At 41.3% G+C, this 26,608-nt stretch overlaps 2 protein-coding genes across 2 annotated transcripts in view; one reads left to right on the top strand and one right to left on the bottom strand.

Moving 5' to 3' along the window:
* pde5ab (phosphodiesterase 5A, cGMP-specific, b) overlaps window positions 1-11,035 on the top strand; it is a 55,643-nt gene extending 44,608 nt beyond the window's left edge. The window contains exons 15-22 of the mRNA XM_080051558.1: window positions 842-936; window positions 1,069-1,156; window positions 3,497-3,597; window positions 4,426-4,503; window positions 5,773-5,836; window positions 8,709-8,783; window positions 9,238-9,321; window positions 9,581-11,035. Of these exons, the coding sequence (XP_079907684.1) occupies window positions 842-936; window positions 1,069-1,156; window positions 3,497-3,597; window positions 4,426-4,503; window positions 5,773-5,836; window positions 8,709-8,783; window positions 9,238-9,321; window positions 9,581-9,700 (705 nt within the window). The 3' untranslated portion in view covers window positions 9,701-11,035. The remainder of the gene's footprint in view (window positions 1-841; window positions 937-1,068; window positions 1,157-3,496; window positions 3,598-4,425; window positions 4,504-5,772; window positions 5,837-8,708; window positions 8,784-9,237; window positions 9,322-9,580) is intronic.
* A 4,956-nt stretch (window positions 11,036-15,991) lies between these two features.
* On the bottom strand, window positions 15,992-20,415 carry mad2l1 (MAD2 mitotic arrest deficient-like 1 (yeast)). The gene is made up of 5 exons (XM_080051920.1): window positions 20,285-20,415; window positions 19,218-19,364; window positions 18,489-18,609; window positions 16,948-17,051; window positions 15,992-16,476 (listed from the first exon to the last, which is right to left on the bottom strand). The coding sequence occupies exons 1-5, from the start codon at window positions 20,346-20,348 to the stop codon at window positions 16,310-16,312; spliced, it is 603 nt and encodes a 200-aa protein (XP_079908046.1). The 5' UTR covers window positions 20,349-20,415; the 3' UTR covers window positions 15,992-16,309.
* Between the last annotated feature and the right edge of the window lie 6,193 nt (window positions 20,416-26,608).

Below are 26,608 nucleotides of genomic sequence, written 5' to 3'. Positions count from 1 at the left end.
TATGAAATAATTGGACAGTTATATTCCTGAAAATGTTCTGGAGAAAGGAGAGACTGTGTTCAGCTCTGCGGAGCTGTGGAGAACACAGGCTGCGCTGCGGTGGCACGGAGGTGGCAGTTATTTGCAGTTGATGTTTGACACAACGCTCAGTTTATTGCACTTGCATGAAAATATTTAATGTTGTTAAACTTTATTTTATCCGTTTTGTGCCGTTTTGTACACGTATATAACATTTTAAAATAGGGGCAGCCGCGGCCCGCCGGCCTAAAGGCTACAGACACTAAAAAAAAAAAAAAAACGATTTTCCTCATCCACCAATCGAGTTAATTTGAAACGAGGAGTACTCGAGTACTCGATTACTAACGCCCATCCCTAGTAGCTACAGAACATATACTGTGCTGTGTAATAACAGGGTCGAAAAATGGGGAAAAAGTCGCGGCTTATAGTCCGAAAAGTACGGTACTCTGGGTCATTAATACACAGGCTCTTTTTTAATACTTCACATTGGTCAAAACTTTAGGAAACACACACACATCGACTTGAAGTGTGACCAATAGCACTGATTCATGAAGGAAAATAAAAAAATAAAAAATGGAGATACAAGGTTTTTGCCAAACAGCGACGGTATGCAGTAACAGCCTTGAGCCCACACTGCCAACGGCCTTGAGAGTTACAACATCACTGTGTGTACAAGGCTATGATGCTTTTGTTGGGTCAGATTGTGTTAAGAAATGTTTTCATGTGTTAGCCAGCTGCTGTTATGTGGACGCTGTCTTTTGTGTGCTTTTTTTTCTCTCCCTTTCTCCCCTCTTAACTCGCTCCACCCTGATCTTACTGACAGAGCTTCCTGAGCGATCTGGAGGTCTTGGCTCTGATGATCGCAACGCTCAGCCATGACCTTGACCACAGAGGGGTCAACAACTCCTACATACAGAGGTAAGGCAGCGTCAGTGTGAGTCATAGAAGGTGTACAGATGAGTGTGTATGCGTGTGTGGGGGCACATTCAGTGTTTTTCTTACGTCTGTGTGTTTGTGTGTGTGCGTGTGTGTCTTTGTGTCTTTGTCCAGGAGCGACCACCCACTGGCCCAGCTCTACTGCCACTCCACCATGGAGCATCACCACTTCGACCACTGCCTCATGATCCTCAACAGCCCCGTAGGTGCACTCACTCGCTTTCTCCCTCACATAATATATACATAGGAAGCCTTCCAGTCCACCCACCACTCTTGGTTTTCGTTGTGTGCTCATAGAAAGCATTGGTAAAAAAAAACACATATGGGATTGCTTCATGGTTGTTTGTCCAGATCAGTGGGCAATTTTGGTTCCCATTTCTGCACACACTCACCGGTGTTTGTATTCGCTGAGAGCTTCTCTTATTACCACCACAACGCTGTAAAAGACTTTACGAGTGAGAGATAGACAGATTAATTAACCAGGCAGATATCAGTGGATTGCATATATTATAAATATACATATTAGTGCATCAGGTGTATCGGTTGACCGATAAGTAACTAGCAGTCCAGAAATGCTAAATGAATGTTTGAAGTTGTTTAGAAATAGTGTCACCATTACGGAATCTGTCCACCAAGAAGCACAGACAGAAAGATGCTTCTAGCTCTGGGTTGGTCTCCACCAACTCTTGGAAAAAATTAGCTGGCTTTGTAGCTGGTATATGCTGCCCTATATTTCCCAGCTGGATCCAAAGAAGGGCTTTTCCAGCAAAAATCTCTAAAAAAAAACACATATTTGAACCGTTACTAATCTCCGATACTGCTGCCTCAAATGAGCATCTGTCTGTATAGCAGGCTCGGCTATACTGAGTGTAGGAAGAGCTCTCATTATTATCGTGGACATGTGTGTGGTAGCAGGAAGGCCGAGGGGGAGCGAAAACATCAGGCCCGATCTCACACAGATTTGTATCCTTATCGCGTGTACGCAAAACATGACACGAGTGGCCCTTTAACAGCTGCAGCGGGTTGGTTATGCAGCAACTTGGCAGGCACCATCTCCCTCCTGTCCTGGTGTTCCCTCTTCCCTGCCAGCTTTAGAAATGATTTTAATATCATTGACAGTTTGCAAAACGCTGTGTCGCCTCACACACGCACAGTAGCTCTCGGCTCCGCTATGGTCCTCCAACAAGCCACTATTAGATGTCCATGTTCTCTCATTTATGTTCCAGATTCCAGTTTATCTATTGCAGAAGCCAGAATTAATTTGCTTATGCCAAAATCCCTGTCCAGACTGATAATTTAATAAGTGCATTTAATGGGTGGGGGGGGATAAGTAATGTAATAAAAACCATCCCCACAATGTAAATAGAAAATCCTGAGCACAACAAGCAATAACTTTTTTCATGTAATGTAATAAGTATTATAGTGTATGATAGCGTGTTTTTCTCGGGGTTGGCAACCTCATCCAGAATTTAAATAGTTTCAGTTTCCTGTGCAGAAAACCCGTAGGCCATCCCGCGATTAGCTGATCCACTCACAGTAAATCCATGCTAATCTTTAGCACAAGGTTCAAGAGCAAAGCATTTTGTCTGTTTCAATTTAATTGTTCAACTGTTAGCATCACAAACTTACTAAATTCACCTCTACTTTAGCTGGATAGAGGCACAAATCTTAGGCGTATATCTGCATTTTTGTGTAACTCTGTAGTTGGATGAACTTTTAATCTTGTAAAGAGCATTAAGAGCCTAGCAGTTGATTTACAGTGCAAGCATTTACATAAACAGCGCTATCAGGTCATGTGTTCCTCACATAAATGTATAATCGGGCTGAGAGCGCCTCGAAAGGTTGCCCTCAAAGTGGGTCACTATTCAAACTCATTCAACCCTTATTTTGCCGGAGCTTTTTCTGCACAGGGAAAACAAAGGCGATGTAATGGCTATTTGTGGGTCTTTAATGACGTTGCCTGCCCCGCCGCAGGATCCTTGATCTCCCTGCGTCTTATTTATTATGCCTATTCTGCTTCATTTTCCAGCGCTAGCCCACCACAGAACACTGTTGATGGCCCAATAAAATACTATGACTTACAGCCTGCTCTGATCTTTATGGCCTCAAAACAAACTCTAAATACACTTCTGACTCTCCTCGGCACCACTTAACCCCACTGCTGCTGGAGCAGACACAGTACACACACACCCACACTCGCACGCACGCAAACACACACACACACACACAAACACACACACACACACACAACCTGTTGCAAACCTTGCCACGTGCAGCAGGGTGATAAGCATAAATACGCACTCTTAAAAGCCCTTGAAATGGGAAGTTACTCTGAATATTGTGTCAATATACAAGCTAATAAACACTTAAGACTTGTGGACTGCGGTCAACACTATCAGCACACAGTATCTATTCCGGCTCAGAGGGTTGCTAGCTGACTCTTGAGTACACACATTTTCAAACGTCCCTGTATATAGGCTACTCTGTGTTGGTGTAAATCATTTAATAAAATACGCAGTTATTTTTCTCTCTCTCTCGCCAGGGTAACCAGATCCTGAGCGGCCTCTCCCTGGACGAGTACAAGGCCACTCTGAAGATGATCGAGAGGGCTATTCTGGCCACCGACCTGGCCCTGTACATGAAGTAGGTACCAAACGTCAAGCCCAGATGGAAATGTGAATGAAGAGGGGAAGGAGAGGGAGTGCAAAGGAAGGAAAGTCATTTGCGTGCACGGATAAGAGGGAAGGCTTATTTGTATAATTTGACTAGGGGTGAATACATTCAGTCAGCACTAAATGCAACTGTGATCACCCTTTTGGACAGCAAATATCTTGTCATTCAAGGATACTGATATGTCATTTGTACTTCTCACGTAGGGTACTATGAAATTATCTTCTTATCTGAGTGTGCTAGCTTTTAGCAGAGTTAAAAATGTGGCTATTAAGCTACTGATTGAGCTGTCTCTCTATGTTGTCTATTTTGTAAGTTGTGGCTTTATGGCCGAGAATGCTGATTACCCATTGCAGCACATTGCTACTGCTGAAAGCAAGGTTGTGGATGGATTTGCCCTATATAAATCAAAACAATGAGCTTGAAGAGGCTATTTTCTGTGGGTTTGTGACTATGAGCCACTCTATTCACATAACACTAGGCATTACAGCTCATTTAAGCAAGTGGTGTTTTTCTGGAGGATGTGCAGGAATATTGTTTGAAAAAAAAAAGTAACCATCATTTTGCTAATATTCAAACAACATAAAGATTTTCTCAAATTGTACTATTATTACATTATTAGCATAACAGATTTCTTACATAATTTATATGGTTATTTCTCTCATTGTTTCACCATGAATCTACTCTTATATCAGCCTTCTTTCAGTCTAGACAGTGGGTGGTAGAAGAGGTAGGTAAGTGGGTATATGTGAGGATAATTATCCGCTGTGACATTGTACGCGTCTGTCTGTGTGTTGCCAGGAGGCGCGGGGAGTTCTTTGAGCTCACCAAGAACAACCAGTTTGTATGGGAGGACGAACATCACAGAGAGTTACTGAGGTGAGCACCGATCCATCAAAACTCACACCCACTGAGTACATGAAAACGACCAACATACAATACACACTTTGATTTTAAAGGGATAGTTTAACATTCTGGGAAATACCATATATGTTCATTTGCTTTTCTACTTAAAGTGCGATGAAAACATTCATATCAATCTGAGGTATGTGTGTTAGGTACAGAGCTGGAGTCAGGACGGGGTTAACCTAGCTTAGCATAAAGACTGAAAACAGGGGGAAACTGCTAGCCTGGCTCTGTCCAAAGCTCAACAAAAAATATAAAACATTTAAAATGTTATTTATCCATCCTCTAAGATATTCTATACAGTTAACACACTGGTGTCCAGATACAGTTGGTGCTTTCTGTGTCTGTACTGGCAAAATGGAACCAAACCTGGCAACCTCTCTGTAACAACAGCACTTGGGGAAGATGCACAAGGATATTGCTTGCCAAGAAACACCCAAATAGGTTTGCCAACTAAGTTCAATGAAATGTAGCTAAAACTAATGGGCACTTAAAGGCCTACTTCACCGGTTTGAATATGAAGGTGTATTGAATTCTGAGATCCTATGTAGTATAAATGTGCAAAAAAAATTGAAATTGGTTCATCCTAGCCTGAGAAAAGGCAGAAAGAGTGTTTTTTTTAACCCTATATTAATCTTACTGTGACATCACAGTAAGATAAATATAGGGTTAAAAAAAAAACCTTACTTTGTAAATATTACTGTGATTTCTCCTACTGTGACATCACAGTAATATTTACAAAGTAATTTTTTTTTAACCCTATATTTATCTTACTGTGATGTCACAGTAAGATTAATATAGGGTTAAAAAAAACTCTTTCTGCCTTTTCTCAGGCTAGGATGAACCAATTTAAAAAAAATTTGCACATTTATACTACATAGGATCTCAGAATTCAATGCACCTTCATATTCAAACCGGTGAAGTAGGCCTTTAAGGAATCTTAAAAGTAGCTTAATAGGCTGTGTTTTACCCCTGCTTCCAGTCATATGCTAAGCTAGGCTAATCACATCCTGATTCCCTGCTAAACACACTGGCTTGATATTGATACCGATCCTTTGATCTCACACAAAGAATGCTAATCTCTTTCTTTATTAGGGCAACTAAAAGTGAGACTTCTGTATGCTTAACATTACTTTGTTTAGTTAAATCAACTGTTCTTTATAAATAACAAGTTAATCTATGAAGTGAAGAATGTATGCTAAAAATTCTACTTGAATTGTGTCAATGTTTCTCCCGCTTCAGGTCAATGCTGATGACTGCATGTGACATCTCAGCCATCACCAAACCCTGGCCAGTGCAAAAAAGGGTAAATATCTATCTATCTATCTATCTATCTATCTATCTATCTATCTATCTATCTATCTATCTATCTATCTATCTATCTATCTATCTATCTATCTATCTATCTATCTATCTATCTATCTATCTATCTATCTATCTATCTATCTATCTATCTATCTATCTATCTATCTATCTATCTATTTGTGTCAGTTGAAAGACAGTTCTTTGGCCTCTTTCTCTGGTATCCATTCTTCCTTCAGTATTAGTGTCAGTATTCATCCTTATACAGCATGAAAAACAAGTCAAATTGTTCTGCCTCGTCTTCCCTTGCATGACACCCTTCAGGCCACATGCGTAATCAGAGATTTCAAAGCAGCTGCTGTTCCGCCTTTGGAAGCTAATGAGAAGAAACCTGCTGTGGTATCACTGATTAGGCTGTGGCCTGAGGTGCAGAAAGGTTTGTATCCGTGATCGTGAAGCACATACGCATCATGTTTTTGTAGATTTTGCAATTTCACTCCCTCTGTCACCCTCTCTCTATCGCTCAATCAGTCCCATGCATTTGGGGTGTCATCCATTCTCCTTAACCATCCCTGCTTTTAATATCCATGCTGACCTTTGTTAGGCTGTTGGATTCACTTTCAGACAGGCACACGCTCTACGTTTGTGTGTGTGTGTGTTAAAAAGCGAGTGCTCATTAATTAGAACAGCTGTGCCCCTATCCTTAGGTGACACCTCGAAAAACATTCAGCGCAGTAAACATGCATACACATGCAAATATGTTCCCTCTTACGCAAATTCACACACACACACACACACACACACACACACACACACACACACACACACACACACACACACACACACACACAAAAGAGCACTCACACATCATCCAGTTCTCATTACAAAACTGTGCCTCTCATCTGCAAGTACTAAAGGGAAGGTTATGTCTTCTTTGTCCTCAGCCTAGATGAAGTTTTTCACTTCGGCTTTAGTTTAAATTATTTTCAGATGGCAGTTTATCCTTACATGTCAGGATGCTCTATCGAACCCTTTATCGTATTGCTTCTTCCGTTGAAAATAGCTGCCTGCAATACTACGTAGATGACAATGAATCAAAAACTAACACAACTGCAGAGCTGAGTGGATGTCCGGTGTTGGTTAGAATTCTCTGTGTGTTTGTCACTTCAACCCACACCTTTTGCATTGCTCATAGTCTGTGGCTCCATAATAATATCAGGTTATAACTTAGCGCAGCTTTAAACAATCATAGATCATTAACATAAATAAAAACAGTGTGGGCTGCATTGAGCCTTTCTTTCACATCTGACAGTGCAAAGATACACAGGAAATGTTGGGGGAGAGAGAGGGGAAGGACATAAAAGGTGCTTCCTTTCCTGGTAGCATCCAGAATGTTTGACACAGTCTTGAATTAAGATTACTCGGTCATGGGCCAAGGACAGCCCGGGAGTTCTCACAAGACCTGCATTTACAGAATGTATTTACAGAATGTTATCTTGACATATGGCACAGGCCTAGAAAGTTACCTGTTCTATCCGTAGTGCATTAATTATCTTTTTAGTCTTTTTTTCGTAGTTCCAATTGTCTGGACTGGAGGTTCCTTTTCGTAGGGAATTCAGCACTTTCCAAAATCCCCACAATCACCTTGTTGAGGGCGGTGTGTGGTCTCAACTAATTGAAATGATGCAGAAAACTACAAGAGTGAGACCCAATTGGTTTAGAATCAGAATTGTTCCCATTGTTCTGATCTCAGTCTCTAAGTCGTGACTCCCCCTTGTCGGCCTCCCAAGTAAGTTGACTTGATTTGATCTAGCATGGCCTTAAAGGACCAATGACCTCGAACAGTTTTACTTGCTCGGCCATCCTGATGACAAACATATGGCTTTGGTGTGTGTGCAAGCATCCCTCCAAAGCTAACAGTTAGAAATGCTTCCATAAATCCAGTAGTAAGTCTCTCTTGCGGTTGTTGGAAGTCTAATGAAGCGGCCCCTGACCACTGCGGGTATTTTGACACGGAGCTGAGTTGCTCCGCTGTGCATTGACTGACATGCGGGCAAGTAAATAAAGACGGAGTTACTTAGCCTCACCGGTTAACGTTTTGCCTCACGCATAGTGTTGGTTTTAGTCGGCCATAATACGAAACCCAGTCCGAGTCGGCCCTGCGGCTCTGTAGTACTGAACCTTGATTAGAGACTTCTTCAGTGGGCTGCAGATGGCTTCGACACACACATACACTGAGTGGTAATGATTAGAGCCCGAGGCAGCAGTCGCGTCTCGTTAGCCTCTGTGCTAACAGACGGAGACCATTAGCTCAGAATGACTACCACTCTTTTGGCAGACTTCTACCTCTTTTTTTACTCAATTTGACTCTGTTCTGTTCTCGACTTGCCCCCATACATACCCTCTTTCTCTCACTACTATTCTTTCTTTCGTGATGCCTTTTGCATGCCTTGGTTAAGCTTGTTTACTTTGACTTCTTTTTGCACATTTTTGGTAACTCTATTTTTTTTCTCATGTGTTTGATAATGTTCCAATTTCAAAATGTTGACTGTGGCAGTGAAGAAAAATGATGTCTTCTCCATGGTAGGATGTCAACATCAGCCTCATAGGATGTTCACTGAAATTCAAACTTCCACAGCTATGCCAGAGGGTTTCCAATACAATAATAGAGTAGCATTGCGATTTGCCTAGTTGGATGTCATAAACCCTCCCGAGATGGATCTTATCCAAATCAAACCCTAGGATTTTATAGTGATGTTGACAGAGGAAGTTGTGAAGGCTTTAGTTTGAAAAGTGGAATGTGTGTGTACCCCTAACAGGCAATGTGTGTTGACCTTGTAATGATGCATTAAAGGTTTGCTTCTCTTGTCTCTCAGATTGCCGAGCTGGTAGCCACTGAGTTCTTTGAACAGGGCGATAAGGAGAGACGCGAGCTGAACATTGAGCCCAGCGTAAGTGCAGTGTGTCACTTCAGGGTTAACTTGGTGTGACAAAACCCTTTCTAACATGTAAAACAAAGCTGTGGTGTCCCTCAGGGATCCGGTCCGGGCCCTTTCGTTTTCAATCTTCATGTAATTTCCCCTGGTTGTTGTGATCCAAAGACAAGATGATACTCAAAGTCATATTTTTCTATTTTCATACTATTGATGCCCTAACCAATTGCATGTTAGAAATATTATTATGGTTAACCTTAGAGGTTTTTTTCCACCAACATTCAAGCGCTTGCAATTGGTAACTCTGGCGGAATTGTGACTTTTCGTGAAAATAGCATACCAAATGAACATTAAATACTGTCAAAAGAAACTGAAGAAAATGGAAAATGTCATCTATAAGCATGAGTGCAAGCATTTTGGTTCTGCTCTAATGTGTTTTGTATGCCTTTTTGTATTTATCCTTTCACTTTAGGACCTGATGAATCGTGAGAAAAGAGATAAGATTCCCAGCATGCAGGTGTCCTTTATTGATGCCATCTGCACTCAGTTATATGAGGTAAATCCAACCCATTTAACTTGCTGTCTTTGGAAACCAGTGAAACCAAATTAATAGCTGCAAAAGGCTTTTTGCCAATGGCAATGTTGGAAATTCAATCTAGTATTTCCCACTTGCTGGAAAGATGCCGTGTGCCCTTTTCAAATTGTGAAAAAATGTGAAACGTGAAACAAGCTGTCAAATAAATACATTTTGTATTTAAAAACAATGCTCATTATAGTTTCCCTTTTTAATTCAAATATCCTTGTCTCTGTCACAGACCTTGTCTGGCATGTCGGAGTATTGTTCGCCGTTGCTGGAAGGATGTCAGAAAAACCGGCAGCATTGGAAGCGTTTGGCAGAGGAGTGCGAGAAGGGGATTGTCAACGGCCTGGTGTGATTACAAAACCAGCTTCTTCTTCAACCAACACAAATTTCCAGGGTTCGCCCTGTCCGACCCAGTCTCACAAAATGAAGTGAAATAAGTATGATACCTAAGAGGACAATTACATGCTATGTGCATGCTTTGAAAAAGAAAAAGAATTTCCCTACAAAAAGAAAGAGAAAAAAAAGTGGGCAGTTACACTTTCCCTTCAACTTTTGAGCAGGTATATTCCCCAACTTATGCTATGAGTGTTTTCTAACACTTGAAGATTAATTCCAGTCTTTTACAATGATGGTCTTTCCTAGGCTTGTCGATCCGTCCGTCCCATCTGTAATAAAAAGGCTCACCAAGTAAATTGCTCAATTCTAGGTATATAGCGGCATCGCCAAACAAGACTAAAGAATTAGCTTTAGCAGTGGTTTGAGATAAATTCTAACATTACATGCTAAATGGTTTCACATCATGGACAGATGGCATGCTGATGGTACTATATTGAGGTACTGGATAATGTTTCTTGCGTGTTGGCATACTTACATTTGCTTATTAGCACTAACCACAGAGTATGTATAACAATGTTTTGTTTATTTTTTATTAGTTTGACTAGCATTTAATCAGTATGGACCACATTGGTGAACCAACTAACCATCATAGAGCCATGCCATTGCAACCTGGCCAAATTGCTAGCTTGTTTAAAAGAATTCTGATCATCAAACAACTAATTTCACCATGTTCCCAGTTCACAACAATAACCTTTTTTAAGTACATATTATAAAGGGATAGAAATGATGGTGATGGCCAAAACTATGAAAAAAAGGACACAAGTTGTCAGAAAACTTAACTTAAAAACATAAACTAATTTAACCGCAAGGAAACTCCCATGACGAACGAGTGGAAATGACGTGCACAGTTCTGTGTTCATTGGACCTGTTCCTTGTTTTCATAGTTCATGCTCATTTCGCCGAGTTTTGTGAGACTTGTCTTCCTGTCGACACCATTCTTTCATGGCTTTCACTCACCAGAGGACATAACAGAGTCAGCACTAAGCTATATTTATTACCATAGCCATTTTTATTTTTGCACAGAGTGGCTTTCATCTTGAAGTCTCACCTACACTATCGCTCACAGGTAGTGAAATGTAGGGCAGCACTGATGGTACGACATAGATCCCTGAGGATCAGCACCATTCCAGTGGGATACAGATATTGTACTTACTTTATACTTTACATAGTGTCACAGTAAGCTGATAAGCTTGTTTAACCCATTTAATCCCAAATTTTTTCCAGACATGAAAATATCCAAATCATGTGCTATTGGTAACCCTTTGAAATAGTCTATCATTATTTTGGGAAATTTTCATGGAAAAATAGGTTAAAAAGTGTGTTTTATTGTCGGCCACAATTGTGACCGGTGGGATAATGTATGTACTGATTTTATGTTTTTCTTGTTTCCAGTCATCAAATTTCTCATAGTTCAGCTCAATTATATCTGGGTTGGAATATAGAGCTTTGTTACTGGCAGTACCAGTATCAGCATGTATTAAAATATGCTAGTGTTCTTTATCACATGTTAGTGTGACTGTTTCACATATGAAAAACATGAATACGACAAATGAAAGCAAAAACGAAAAGACACCCATCAGCATTAACATTATTATCTTAACATTTATTAAAACATTCATATGGTAACTTTGTTGTAACATTTGACCTTGCACTTTTGTTTAATACTAGTAGTATTTTAGTGCATAATTCATTTTAACATTGTAATTGTAACATTTTAGTGCAACATTCACTGAACACTATGGAGTGTTCAGTGACACTGAACTGAAGACATATGCGTCTTTAAAACTAAACGGACCACTCAGAATAGAGGTAACTTGCATTCAAGTAGAAGCCAGCACTAAACAAAACTTTACTTACTGTACATAAAGGCCTCAGAACTAAGTGCATGTGCATCACAACTATGGTCATTGCTTGACTGATATGAACTGACCTTTTCAAAAACCTCTTTTTTGTCAACATTTCATCCTATAGTATGTTTTACTCCTTATTTCTTGCAGACTTTTCTATTTTTCTTTTATTGGTCCCGATCTCTTTTTCTACTGCCCATGGTAGGCCTTGAAACATTCAATGTGCAGTGGTGCTGTGCATTTTTCACATGCATAAGTAGTGCGTTTGTCACAATGACGACATCTCTGGAATCGATGCATGGTGTTGATTGGCCAGTGAGAAGTTTTGTCAAATCTTCCCTGATTTTCTACAGAAGCAGCCAGTAGAGACTTCCTTCCGTGGCTCAGTGGTTTTCTGCCAAACCTTTGCATAAGAGACTGTGCCACTGTACGTGAGAAGGTGAGCAGGTCAATGGTCCCTCCTATGACATCTCTGTAAAAGAGATGGCTGTTTGTTAGTGCACTGCTGAGGGACCATGCAAAGATGGGCCACCACCATTTTTTGGACCTGATCGAGATGTGGTATCTTGAAACCTGTAGATCGTGAAGGTCAACACCACCCATATGCTCATTGTATTGGTTGATGCATTTTGGCTGTTTGACTGTGTCAAATGCACGCCGCTGCTTGTTCCATCTCTTTACAGAGGTCTCACTGTATTTATCTTCCATGTTTGTCCCCACTGTGACAATGTTGTTGTCTTTCCAACGGACCAACAGCTTCTCTTCCTCAGTCAGGACTTCAGATGTTCCCCGGGGGAATTTCATGAATTTTTTCTGTGATGTGAATGGGACATCAAACAGACGATTTTGTCTCATTGTTCCACAGCTCCCATACCCTCTTTTTGTCATTTCACCGAGGAGTGCAAGCGAAGTGAAGAGGTTGTCATGGAAGAATTTGCAACCTTGAGGCACTTCAGCCTGCTCTGCAAGGCCAAGAACTACGCTGGGTCCCTGACCTAACCCAGTCTCAGGAAGGAGGGTGTGGGAACCACCATATGGCTCCATGTGATGCATGTAACCACTCGATGAGGCAAGGCTCCATAGCTTGTAACCAAAACGGATTGGTTTACCTTTTATGAATTGCTTACATCCATGTCGGCCATAGTATGGGACCATACTTTCATCCACTGACAGCCATTCCTGAAATGGCATGATTTTATATGACTGATTGAGCTCAGCAAAGACGGGCCTGACTTTAAAAAATGGATCATCAGTGATTTGAGTGTTATCAACCACATGAACTGATGCCATTATTTCATCAAAGCGATTTCTTCGCATTGTATCGGAAATGCTTTCATTGTGTACATCATTGTCAAGTGACCAGTACATGTGTCTTCTTGGGACAGAGCTGTACCCAGATGTGATCAGTATTCCATAGAATGTTAAGAGTTCATCCATTGTTAGACTCAGTTGCTTGCCCTTGGTCTGGGTGGAGTAGAGGTTGGACATTTCAAGGGTTAGCTCTCTAAGGGTGGGTGGATACATTAGTAGGAAAACATCCATTGGGCTGGGGCAGTTTTGTTTAACACATTCTGCAGCATTTGGGCTGTATACTGTGTGTTTTGGAATACCTGCTGTGACAGGCCTCTTAGATCGTTTGAAGGTTCGGTTTTTATTTTTGACCACTTGCAACTTGGTCCTTGGCTCGTCTGTCTGCACCCTGTCTGTCTGGTGGGTAGATGAACATGGCTCTTCAGAATCAACAGGAGGTGGAAGTGGGGTAGTGGTGAGGAGGGAGTTATCATCACTGATAACATCTGTTTCATGATTTCTTTGCATAAGTTCAGCACTTGCGTTTAGCAGCCTAGCGGGCAAATGGCCTGTCTCACCCTCAAAGTCCATGTCTGACCCATCACTGTCACAGTCACTGACGACAGCGTCTTTCTCACTTTGAGGGACAACTGTAATGTTGCATGCCTTGTCTGAAGGGTCCACAAGGTCCAACATACAGAGAATTTCATTCAAAGTTAAGCTAAAAGGAAGAACAGAGTAGAAAGTTAGCTAGCTAGCTACACTGTGTTATCCCACCGGTCACTATTGTTGCCATCAACAACTTTACTCATGCTGTGACCATACTGAACATAGTTGAGTTAAGGTAAATAGACCTGTCAATACTAGACACCTTGAAGATGATGTGTACCAAAAATATTTGTCTCATCTTTATGTTAACCCTCTTTACTGACCTCTTTTGTTGGTGCTTTGATGCAGCCATCCTCCTCGGATGGTGCAACCAGGAAGTAATCAGCTCTGATCATGTGACAATTTACACTAAACATATGAAACTGCACAAATGTGTTTGGGAGTTTTTTTAACATCAGTATTTTCTGGAAATAGGTTGATTCTCCATTCAGTAACATTTTTAGGACCTTTAAACTGGAAATGTTTTTTACGGTCACTTTTGTGACCGATGGGATTAAATGGGTTAATATGTCTTCATTCACAGCACACACACACTTCAAGGGTTTGAGTCTTTTGTAACATTTTTTTTCACTCATTGTCTTAACTATTGCATATTTATTTTCGTTTTATATATTTATTAGAGTTTCTATATTGTAAGGCCATCCTTTTATCAAGAGCACACAATTCTTTATAGAGGAAAAGTAGTTTTCGTACTTAAAAAAGAAAAGAAAATCCCATCTCTGCTTTTTTGAAGAACCTTTCTTAGGAACAACTCTTTCAGATGGCATTTTGAAATGTACCATATTGTGTTGTTTAAACCTTTTTCTTTCTTTTTTTCAAAATGTAAAGGAGCCAAAGACTAGGCCTGTAATTTCAATGGGAAATTGGTCTAGATTTTTCCACTGCCTTGTTGTGATAAAATAAGACCAATTCACAATTAAAAGAGAGAAAAAAAACGTTTTGTCTAAATGCTTTCCCCCCTATAAAAGACTATTTTTACATCCCATTTTAATGACTAAAAGTAATGTTTGCGCTGGATTGTGGACAGCCTGTCCTGACCAACTGTTTTATGACTGTGCTGACACACATTATTCAGATCTGAGAAACTGATAAGCAAATACACATCATGACTTCAGTTTAGCTACAGTTATTTCATTGAATTGATGTTTACAATATTAACCAGTGAAAAGACTCGGTTCAATTTATTTATTTATTTTTTTAAACTTCAAAGCTCAATTGCTGAACGGAGCTCTGATCGTATGAAATAATTCAGAATGTATCAGGGCACTAAGGTCACTCTCAATTACATAAAGCAGATATGCCTGCTGTCCAATGGTGACAACTTTCCATTGTATTACAGTTCTGGTGACACACGGCCAAACATTTCAGCCCTTATTACACACTTTTGCTTGGATTCTTGTTGGCATGTGATTTTTCTATTACGGCCTCTGATACAAAATTGTGTCCCTCAAGTGATTGTCATAGCTTAATTGTCTCTGTCCATGCTACACTGAGTACTTATCAGTCTGTTGCATCAGAGGGTTCCAGCAGAATTTGGGGGTGTAGTGTTGTAAACCTTTAAGCTGACTCTGGACCAAACATTTCAAGTAACAGCACTGCAATCGACTGTTTAATTTCAAACTTGAGGTCAAGTAGAGTTTACAGCTATGGTACCAAAACAATAGCTTTGAAAATCCTGCTTAGCTACAGGTCTTCAATCATAAAGCATTAGAAAAAGAAAAAACTTTGCCTATATTGAAGACTCAAATATTTGGAGAAAGATTATTCTAATCAAAGGATAAGTTCACATTATCATAAATCTAACTAGGTTGCTTTCAGTACTTATTCTTTGATACTCAAGAGCTCCTTGGCAGCACAGTTAGCAGTAGTGGTTAGGGCGTCTACTGGATATGTACCAGTGGACATCAATCACTAAGTAAAGGCCATGATTGTGTATTGTTTTTAGTGTCTACTCCTCTGCTTAAGAAGAAAAAAACATATTTGTCATGACTAGTTTTCAATTCAAAGACAACGGTCAATGATAAAGAAGTTGGCCATTTTGTTACACTTACAGATCACTTTATATAACAAAACCCTCATTCTCGATCTGCATTGATGGGCCCGGCAGCCATCTAAACTAAAGCACTTTTGTAGATGCACATGCACTGAAGGATCATTTGTATCTTATCGTTTTGTCCCTAGATGTTGTGTGCATAGGTCTGCAGGACTTGTTACCTGACCTCTGTACTTCTTTAAAAAATATATATATATATATTTAATTTCCTAACTGATTCAGTCTCAGTTTTTTAACATCTCATCATGGGCTTGTTGGTGAACTGTCAACCCTAACAGAATCACCCAGTGTACACTGCCACCTACTGGTCAAAAGCAGCAATAACCACAAAAAGAAACATTTGTGAAAGATATTTATTTTTGACATTTCATAAAAGTTGAACATATAAACCACTAGCTTCTAAAACAGATGTTGACAACTTGAAAGAGAGGGAGACAATGCAAAAGAAAAAAGGCAAAAACAATAGACAAATCACTGCTGATGAGAAATATTTACATCAGTGTTGACAGAGCAGGTTGCTGCCACATTCTTTTTGAAAAGAAAAATGAAGCTCAGAAAATATAGACAGCTATAGATAACACTTATTGGACAGAGAGATAGAGACAGTGAGGTAGGATAGGGCAGTGTAAAATCTATTGTGTTCTCTAAAGGGGCAGCGGTTGGTGCTATATACAGCTCATTGGAGGAAAGGGGAGGGGACCATGTTTTAGTCGGTCTTCTTGTAGGCCACCATGCTGTTCACCTTGTGGATGGAGGTGGTGAAGGAACGCAGACGCACCTCCTCTGATTGGTCGATGATCTGAGGCCCAGACTCCTCCCATTTCTCAGGAACCTCCAGGTCTTTGTCTGTGTAGACCAGGAGGTCAAATGCACCTGGACAGGAGGAGGGCAATGGTCAACTGACGAGTCCATATCTGAAACTGACCCTGCATTCCAAAACCCATACTCTCTTTTTTACTATTCTACAGCTGATCATAAGTAGTATGTAGTTGGCAGCAGGCACACAATTGGGACATACTTTTACTCATGCATTTCATAACACCTTGAACTTGCCTCTTACATATATATCCATCTCATTGCTGGTTGTTTTCAATCAGAAGCTCTGTCGAGTGGATTGTGCGCAGAACTGCTAAACAAGCATGTTGATTTCTACACTAAAAATTACGACCGGATGTAGGTCATCAGAGTATTTTTCACAATACTGCATTTAACCACATGTATTGGGACACCCTAAATCTTTTTCTACCATACTAAACAGCAGGGAAGTATGGGGATCGGAAGCACAGCCCGAGTCAAACATTGTTTTGTTGGTGGAAAGAAATACAGTAAAGTGTGTCTACTCACATGGTGTCTCCAGCAGAGGCAGGAAGGTCACTGTGGCTGTCACCTGTCTGATGACGGAGCGAATCTCATCCTGAATGGTCTTAATGGACTTCTCTCTGGGAGCGCTGGGGAACACATGACAACACATGAGTCAACATGCACAATACAAAGTCAAGTGTACACACACACACACACTGTACAGCAAGCTGGAAGTGTCCACGTGAGGACTGTCCATGGACAAGTGCACAATGATTTAAATGATATGGGAAATTACTAGGGATGGGTATTCTAAGAAATGTCATTGATCGATCATCGGGAAAATTAACGATCAATTATCGATTAATCGTTATCATTTTACATATTAAAAAATGCCAACAGAACATCCAAAATACAGCATTTTTTACCATAGACTGTATACAAGAGGTTTTTACTCAATTACATCTTTATTCCAAGATCTTCAAGGCAAACGACAATCCATTAAGATAAGGCAACTTTTAAAAATAAAATAATAATAAAATGCGGAGCTGGTTAAAGCCCGAGGCTATGAGCCAACAAGGAGCCAATGCTACGATACCTTTTAACACATATAATAATAATAATAATAATAATAAATTTTATTTATATAGCGCTCTTCTCTCACTCAGAGCGCTTAACATATGCGCCTCCTAAGATGCTGCCAAAGACTGCATAAGGGCACGGCACGTTTCTCTGAGTGATAAAGGACCTAACGTTACTTCATCTAATAAACAAAATGTGCAAATTAGTTCCCTGATGAAGGAGAAGTAGGAAAGCATAGACGCTAAAGTTAGCCGCGCTAACGTGACATGTTAAACAGGGTCGGATGTAGGCTTCAATGTACAAGTGGTACATAATACGGTTTGCTGAGGTTTTGCGCTTATACAAGGCTTCATAATGTTTAATGAACTTAGTTATTTTCGGTTATAAAGCTGTCCGATGCCAAACTTCGCCTTGACTTCTTCATGTTTATGTTTTGACATCTAAGGGAGCTTGCACGATGCTGCCAGAGCATGTTCTGTTGTCTCCTACTACTAGTTAAGTATCTCCCCCTGCTGGTAGGATGTATAATTGCTGCCCATACAGTCTTTGGTGCTGCTGCTGCCATATAGTGAAATGCACACTTCGCAAAAACAACGACTATATGATCGATAACAATTTCACGTGATCGACAATTCTTAACGATCAATGATCGATCATCGATTAATTATGCCCATCCCTAGAAATTACTATGAGAATTAATTTCTGATAGGTGCAATTTGAGGTTTTACTATTGTCGAACATGTTGTTCTAAGTGGGAGAACTATCCAGGAAGTAGACTGCTCAGCTCTCACTAGAATCAGGGCATCCACTCCAACCAGGTTCATAGACCTACAGTGTTAAAATGTTATTGACCCGACGTGCAAATGAGTGACAGAAAAATGGTTTGCACAAATGCCACGATTTGCTGGGACCCTTTTGAACCGCGACTCCCAACAGATTTTCTGATATATTTTGCATTTAAATGGTTACAAATCCATTAACACAACCAGTAGAGAGGCGCTGACCTGCTCTCCTTGGCCGACTTGTCACACTGGATGTCAAACTGCCATCTCTCCAGCACCTCGTTGGTTTCCAGACACGTGATCACCAACACCAGCTTCTGCACTGTGCACTCAAACAGCCACTCTGAAACATGGAGAACACACTCTCTCATTGATCTGATGCTGCAGTCTGAATGGGCTTTCATATATTAGCACACTTCAAATATATACATTTAATTATTATTAAAAGACAGTCCTGATTGGAGCAACTGAAGACTCTGTTTTGTAATTATATTCACCATTTAAAGAAAAACACACAATACAAGTTAAAGGTGGAGTCAGATATACTGGAGAATGCTTGTTGTCAAAATCAGTAAATATCTCCTCACAACCGCTACATGTTCATACTGTGTGTGCGCAAAAATAATTCCCTTAATACACAGCCTAGGCTCTATAAAATGGCAAGTTGCTACCTACGGTGGGCCCCCTTTGTTTACATACCTGTTTACAGATCCTAGGTTGTGTATTAACACTGGATTTTTTTTCAGCACACACACACACAGTACAGACGGGCAGCAGATCATGAGGAGATATTCACAGACTGTGACAAAAAGTTAATTTGACAAAAAGCGTTCTCCAGAATTCCTGACTCCACCTTTAATTCACATTATCCATTTCATTGAAAATCATCCGTGACCCATTGTGAGGCACTCAATGTAAAAATAAATAAATAAGCAATCCACTGTAGGCTACCTTTCATCTGGGACACCACGTTGGTGAGGTAGGCCTTCAGCTTGGGGTCGGTGGTGAGTTGAAGGCTCATGTCATAGTGGGTGACTCTGGTGAATGTCTCTGGAGGGTAGATGCCCCGCTGGTACAGGATGCTGTTGATGCCAAACGCTGTGGTGAAGAGAGTCAAACAAACAATATTGAAATATACAGTTAAAGCTGTACTATCAGGATGTTCAATGTAAAAAAGGTCACTGGCATTGTGTCCACAATAACTTTAACTGTGACTAGACTATGTATTCTCTAAATACTATTTTGAGTATGTACTGTCTGCCCCCGACATTCCGCAGAATCACACATGCACTCAAGGAAGTGACATGAAATTGGCAATGTATTACTAGCAACAACTTTGGACATTAGTGGAAGGTTTTTCCTTAAAAAGAGGAGCATCTCACTGCCTTGTCACCGGACAGTGCTTCCTTTCTCGTAAACCTCGTATCCATCCGTGCTAAACAAGCGCTCGCTGTCAACGCTAGTGCACGGTGCAGAGAGGTAGGTCCGGGCGAATGGAGCCAGAGAGAGTACGGTTTTTATTGATCCTCTACAATACGTTTTCACTCCTGCTGATGGGCATCTCAGACAGGTAAGTTTGTACCTGCACTGCTGCTCTTTGTCTCCATCATGATCAGGATTTACGTTACAGTGGTGTGGTGAATTCGGCATACTGTAATACACTGGATGCACCTCGCATGTTATTTTGACGGTCAACTGAAGTCATTATCCTGCTACGTTTGAGACGCTCGACCTGTAAAGTCCTGGGGGCGGTGCACTTCAACGTGAGCACGTTCTAGCTATGAAACAATGAAGTTTTAACAACAACATTTGAGTTTCTTTGGTTATATGATGTAATTGAGAGAGTATGTTCGACCAAATACATTTTCCCGTAGCTCCATCGCCTTGCTGAGCGTGCTAAAACTCCACCAATGTTAAACGGGCCCAGTAGCATATTAGCACTGCATGCATGCGTGTCCAAAGGCGTTAAAAACGAGCAGTTAAAAACAAATTCAAATGCGAATCATACACATACTTACAGAAAAACTCGGCCACCATCTCCGCGCTCCCTTTCAGAGTAATTCCTTTTAACGTGCTGGTCATTTTCTTACACTTTTGGTTGAAGACTCGACAAAGAACAAAGCTTCAACTACCCGCCGTCCAGTTTGAATTTTTTTCAGTCCCACGCTACTGCGCACGCGTGACAGATGACGTGTCAAGTTGCGCTTACAACTATTTGACACAAGAGGGCAATGCACAACAACTCAACAGCATGTTCTATAGATGTCACCAAAAGCCTGCAGAAGAAAAAATACTTTTATTTTCATCCTTTCTTTGAAATGTGAGAGCAGTTAATTTTCCCCTTTCCTGGAAGTCATTGTCTCATAGATAGATAGATAGATAGATAGATAGATAGATAGATAGATAGATAGATAGATAGATAGATAGATAGATAGATAGATAGATAGATAGATAGATAGATAGATAGATGGATTTTTTTTTAAATGGGAGAAAAACCAAACATGGTTCTCTGGAGAAAAGCATCCAGAAGGAGCTGGAGGACAAGGATACAAGTTTCAAGATGGAGTTTACAACCATAGAGGGCAGCTTTCTGAAAAGAGTTCTCAGAGAAGGAGGAGGACTACATGTCTGCAAGAGGGAGGGGGCGAGGGGGCGTTCAAATAGGAGAGTTAGGGCTCTGGCCCAGTGTCCGTGACAGAGAGCTGGGTTGAGAAGGCTTTGTTTCAGGATGATAAAAAGACAGCAGAAATTAGGGCACACAGCCTCAGGTTCTCGGGACTGATTGCTTGTGTTATATTGATTCAGAATTATCCTTTAAAAGTGAAAACAGAGCTAACTGTCCTTTTTTCTTTTCAGGAGCTTATCTTAGAAGAAAAACAGGTTTCTCTTGCTGGAGGTGCAGTAAGAAGCTGTGATGACAACCTCTTGATAATCCACAACTATACTCTACATGTCCAATTTTTAAAATGGAGGCTTTTTATATTTCCCTGAATGGAGGAGGAGAGAGAAAAGAGACATCATTTATACTACTTCAGTAATAATTCTGAGATTAATATGCAATCTCCCACATATTAAAGTGTCAGTATGCTTCAAACAAAGTGCTGGCTGGAGCTTCCATTTGCGTACCACCAGCCATACCTTTCCCAGGTCAGATTCTATTTGTAATATTCCTGAAACAACAATCCAACTAGCACGCCTTGGTCATACAGGCATTGACTGGGTTTGAGAAAGGACTACTCCATCATTTTAAATACAAACCCCATGAAGGGAATAGGGATGCTGACACTATAGCTGTTGCACCGGAAGACACTTGAAAGGTTCAATCTGCTCTCCACTTGCTTGGAAACCCCACTGCTTCCTGGCAGCTGGGGGAAGCCATGACCATATTAAAACCACAGCGGTGAGGTCATCATGCAGAACATATTTCACAGGCTGCCTCAGCTCATTGACAGGTCTTTTATCCCCCCCCCCCCCCCCCCTTACCACAGGAACATTGCCAATCATCACCGGCCTCTTCAGAAAGCTCCGTGAACACTGACGAAATGGGAACAAATGTGGAGCCCCATGTCGTGGGAAATGAATCTACCGGACACGGAACCGAGTTATGTTCTTCCTCCAATACAGTCTATACCAGCTTCCAGCTTCCACGTGTCTGTTGCATCAGTAATGGTTGTCTGGCCGCAGTACTGTATCAACACCAAGTCGTACAAAACCCAGGGCCACCCATAAGTAGGAGAAAGTGTGAAAGCTTTTTAACAGGTCTTTTATCCCCCCCCCCCCCCCCTTACCACAGGAAGGGGAGGGGGGGCATGGTCATTGGAGGCCAAGAACGTAACAAAGCCAAACTTTATTTTGAACCAAAATGTTCACTACCTATTATAAATATTATAACAAAATGTGGACCGGGAAAGAGAAGTTTGGGGGTCCCCTGCTCAAGCTGCTGACTCGGGATAAGCGTATTATGATGATGTTGATAACAAAATAAACACGAGTCGTTTTTTCTTTCCCTCGTAGCCATAGCTAGCAACAGCAAAAGGACAACCAAACAAGCGCTCTATCGCTGAGCAAGCTAACCTAGCCAACGTTATTTTTTTGTGCCTGACTAAACCCTTCCATAACAGGAGTGTGTGTGTGTGTGGGGGGGGGGGGGGGGGGTGGGGGAGAGGGGGGGGGGTGCTGAGCAACCCTGTTCCCAAACACAAACCCAACTCACATGATTTAAATCTCTGAATGAATTAGCTTTGGCTCTCGCTCGTGAATGACAATATTTTAATAACTGACTTCAAAATATATGACTCTTGCGAACTCTTATCCCCCGAGGTGTTGTTGGTTGGTTTGCGGTCATCTCTAACTTCAGCCCAGCCCAACTGTTGCAACACTGAGCACAAATAACAGAGTGAAACCCATTTTAACAAAGTATCGGCTAATCTAAACTGACTAGCTCTATGGTTTTCTATATCGAAAGACCCCCGGCACCACAGTCATGTTTCACAACAGAGACTGTGGGTACTGGCACCCGGCCTCCTCAAAGGAAGGCCTCTCTATCTGTCTGGCATCGTGAATATGATATATCCCTCACTCTCTAGTCTCGCCTGCTCTCTGTGCTTTATACATGATTTGTTGAGTATTTTTCTGTTTTTATTATTCAGGGAGACAAACCTCAAGTTCTCAGCCCCTTCCACCAACAGATACATGGCCTTTCATGAAACCTCAGTCAGTCCATTTCTGATAATGGTGGCTGCTCCTTCACCACAGCTATGAAAACGTATTCTGGTAAGTCAGTCATCACGGAAAATAAATAATTTATCTTTTTCTTTTTTCTTTTTGCAGTGAACGTGCCAATTACATGGTGGTCTTCAGGGAACATACATCTTTGGTACCGACTCGACAAGTTATCCATCAAGTTACCTGGCCAGGGCTAATGCTGTTAGCTGTTGAGAGAACTTCCTAAATTACTCCATTTAGTCAGTGACGTTTAAGTTTCGGTGTAACAAATGGCCTGTCGAGTATTCAGGACATGCCCACTGCCGGGAGGTTTGACTCACCACGACTGGGCCCATGATCTAGACCTGGATATTATTACCCAGTTCTGAGTGCCTACAGTAAGTGCTCTTTTTAAAAACCTCTTTATTCAAACAAGTGTATTTAACCATCATCACCTAATGGGACTTCCACACTTCCCCCAAGGTTGTACAAGAGGCACTTGAGCAACTTTTGTGCCCCCTCCCCTGGTGTTACCTTAGCAAAAATGAAGCTTTTTGTGACGGTCGTTGCAATCGCTACGAACAGCGACTGTGTTTTGAGAATGTCTTGTAGCTGTTTTTTAAAACTGTCCCTCACAAAGTTTTAGTTGGTCTGGCTGTTCTGGATACACTCCTCACATAAGGGGTTCATGGTTCCAGATAAGAGAAATAGTTGCTGCTCTGGAACTAGTTTTCCAGCAGAGAGCATGTTCTTGTGCTGTGGAATTGCAAAGAATTGGTATGCGATTAGGCACCAGCTCAGAACCCCCTCAACAATTCTTGATGGAAAGGGGTATTCGAGGAGGGGCCACTTTTTCATATTTTGCCCCTGGCCCTTAGAGAGTATAGTGCATGCAAGTGATATTACCAAAGCACATAGTGAAGTTTACACTAGGGTTTCCCATTGAGTATTCTGCACCTGTTGAGTATAAAGAATTTGGGCACAGATGTAGCTTCTCATGAGAAATTGTTTGTTTAAGAAGCTTTTCCACTTCTGACACTCACATTGGTAAGCTTGTCAAACTTGGATTCTGGGTCTAATATCAGTAGAACTGTACTGCCTCTGTGAACACTCCAACCCTACACCTCACTAAATGTGTGCAGACTCGTCAGCTGGTCCAGCAGTTTCACGCATTGACATTTAAGCTTCATTCGGTAGATTTGGCTCGGCTCTCACACACACACACACAAAAACGTGCAAAACACTTCTTCAGTGCTCAACCCTCCCAAAAGACTGGGAAGGTGTGTCCGTATAGCAGTGCTGATTACACATCATGGGACAGCACTGGAGATGATTTAGAGCTGTCCGTGCGCGCCGTAATGAGCTGTTTGCCGAAAAATTCCTGCACAGAAAGTGTTGTGTTTGTCCCACTTGGAGCCGACTGGCTGCAGTGATGGGGCGGCTTGGACCCATGCCTCGTGTTCTCTGGCGCTCCGCATGCAACAGCTGGAGCTCTGTTAAATGACATATCTGGTTCACACGCAAGCATACAAACAAACACACACGTTTATACAGCTATACTTGTGAGGAAACTCATTTGAATAATGCATTCCCTAGCCCCTTACCCTAGCTCTTACCATCAAAACTAAATGCTTAACCCCAACTCAGACACTAACCCTAACTAAACCTAACTCATACCTGAACCTTCAAACCTATAGTGTTAACCATCAAACAGCCCTTTCACAAAGCCTGTCACAAAGTGAAAACCGTACAAAATATCCTCAGTTTTTTTTTAAGTCTCGAAAAATACAAATTTGTCCTCACAAAAATAGTTGTTCAAGTACACACACACACACATTCCTGCAGATACACAAACCAAATGAGTGCATATCACATACACTCACACACAAACTGTATTCAGGATGTTATTGTTGAAGATATCACCCTCTCTTTGTATACATTTCACCATGTAGCCCACTGTGACAAATGCTCACACCTGTTGGTCATCATTATCAAATTCTTCATGTTCAATTAAAATTCCCTTGAGAAGAGTGGGGAAGAGGAGCCAAGACTTTCAGCATGTGTGTTTACTGTCATCACCTCAAGTGCATCAGTTTGTTAAAAAAAAAACTGCATCCTCGTAAAGTTCCTGCTTGTGATTGTCTCATAAAGACACAGAGTTCCTTCTTTCTTTTACTAGCAAGTTTACGTGACGGCCTACAGGCCCATTACGGACTTATCTAAACATGCAGGGCCCCAACAGCTCGGACAGATAGCCCCGCAGAGTAAACAGGCTCTAATAGATGGTGGGTGGGATGAGAGCATGTACACTCCTCACTCAGTCATTGTCAAGACACCTGCACTGTGTCCACACATGCAATAACTCCCTTCTGCACATGGACGCAACTCTCCAAGGGTTGTTGCAGTCCAGAAATGTCTGCAAGCTATAGCATGAACAAAAACCACACGCACGCACACACACACACACACACACACAAACACCAGAAAAGGGAGGGAGCGGGAAATGGTTTTATTGCTTTTCTGGACAGTGATTTAGTCTGAAAACTGCAATACACGTTTATTAAGTATAAGCAGCTCCAAGTCTCAGTTAAAGGTCAAAGTATAGTATGATGAAATCATCTATTGTCACGTCAGGAAACTGCGCAGTGTGCTTGTGTATACCAGCTGACAAGGTTGTTCAAGACATCCAACAATTAACGTCCCCATTTTTACCATCTGAGCTGCTACCTATAGCAGGCCATGGCAAGAGCCAACAAAATATATGGAGGAATAAGATCTAAATGCTGTTTAGCCTACATATGTATGTCCCTACTCTTGGCATACAGAACAGGTCTATGGGATCACAGAAATACTTATGATACAAATCACTGCTTGACAGGTACAAAAAAAAAACTCCTTGATCTCCTTCCTACGGGTTTGTATCAGGAAGGCTGTGTCACCAAGCTATATGGAGATGCCAAGGTTATCCATGTGAATCCAGTTTTCATGGGAATGCACCAGCGCAAACACGCAGCCAAACCCATCAAGCATGAACAAATCTTCTGGGAAAGGACACCTGATCACAGAGGGACCCCCGGACAATCAGGCCTGAAGATAATTAGACCACCCAACAGAGCAAGATGAAGAGAGACCACCAACACTGGCAGCACAACCTTATCGTCACACAAGAATGTTGGTATTGTATACAAGTCTGCAAAACCAAAGTTTACAATCATGACACAGTTGTTTTAATAATTATTGACATTATACGATTTCAAACTGTTTATTTCTATAATATCTGTGCATGGCAACTTCTCTGTGGGTATCAGTTTCTGGGAATCAAGTGGACCAGCAAAGTCTTCAGGATTGATGGCAGTGCTCCACGATTAGGTAAGGTTGAGTTGCATTGTCCTAAATTAGACAACTTTACCTTTTTAATACCGAAAGTTGTTAAAATGTGCCTAAGTGCATTTTAATTCAAATTGGTGTATCTTTTAACCTTGCAGGTATACTGGCATAATCCAGCCTTCCATCCACTACAGCCCAGTTCTCCCAGGTACTGAATTTCCAAATGTGAGTGCACTTTTGATGTCCTTCATTCTAAACTGCTCCACCGTTTAGCTTTTGAGCTGGTTGCATTTCCGATATTCCTACTTCTG

This window comes from Ammodytes marinus (genome assembly GCF_949987685.1).
Source record: "Ammodytes marinus genome assembly, chromosome: 23".
Taxonomy (NCBI): Eukaryota; Metazoa; Chordata; class Actinopteri; order Uranoscopiformes; family Ammodytidae; genus Ammodytes; species Ammodytes marinus.
Note: the sequence above shows the minus strand (reverse complement) of the source record. Positions and strands in the feature narration are given on the sequence as shown.

What these genes read in the sequence shown, in the direction of transcription:
- mad2l1 (XM_080051920.1), bottom strand. Translation starts at nt 20,348, where the DNA reads ATGACCAGCACGTTAAAAGGAATTACTCTGAAAGGGAGCGCGGAGATG. An exon ending in CGTGGTGTCCCAGATGAAAG is followed by an intron (nt 18,610 to 19,217) that starts GTAGCCTACAGT and finishes TCCATGTTTCAG; the next exon opens with AGTGGCTGTTTGAGTGCACA. An exon ending in GCCTCTGCTGGAGACACCAT is followed by an intron (nt 16,477 to 16,947) that starts GTGAGTAGACAC and finishes CCTCCTGTCCAG; the next exon opens with GTGCATTTGACCTCCTGGTC.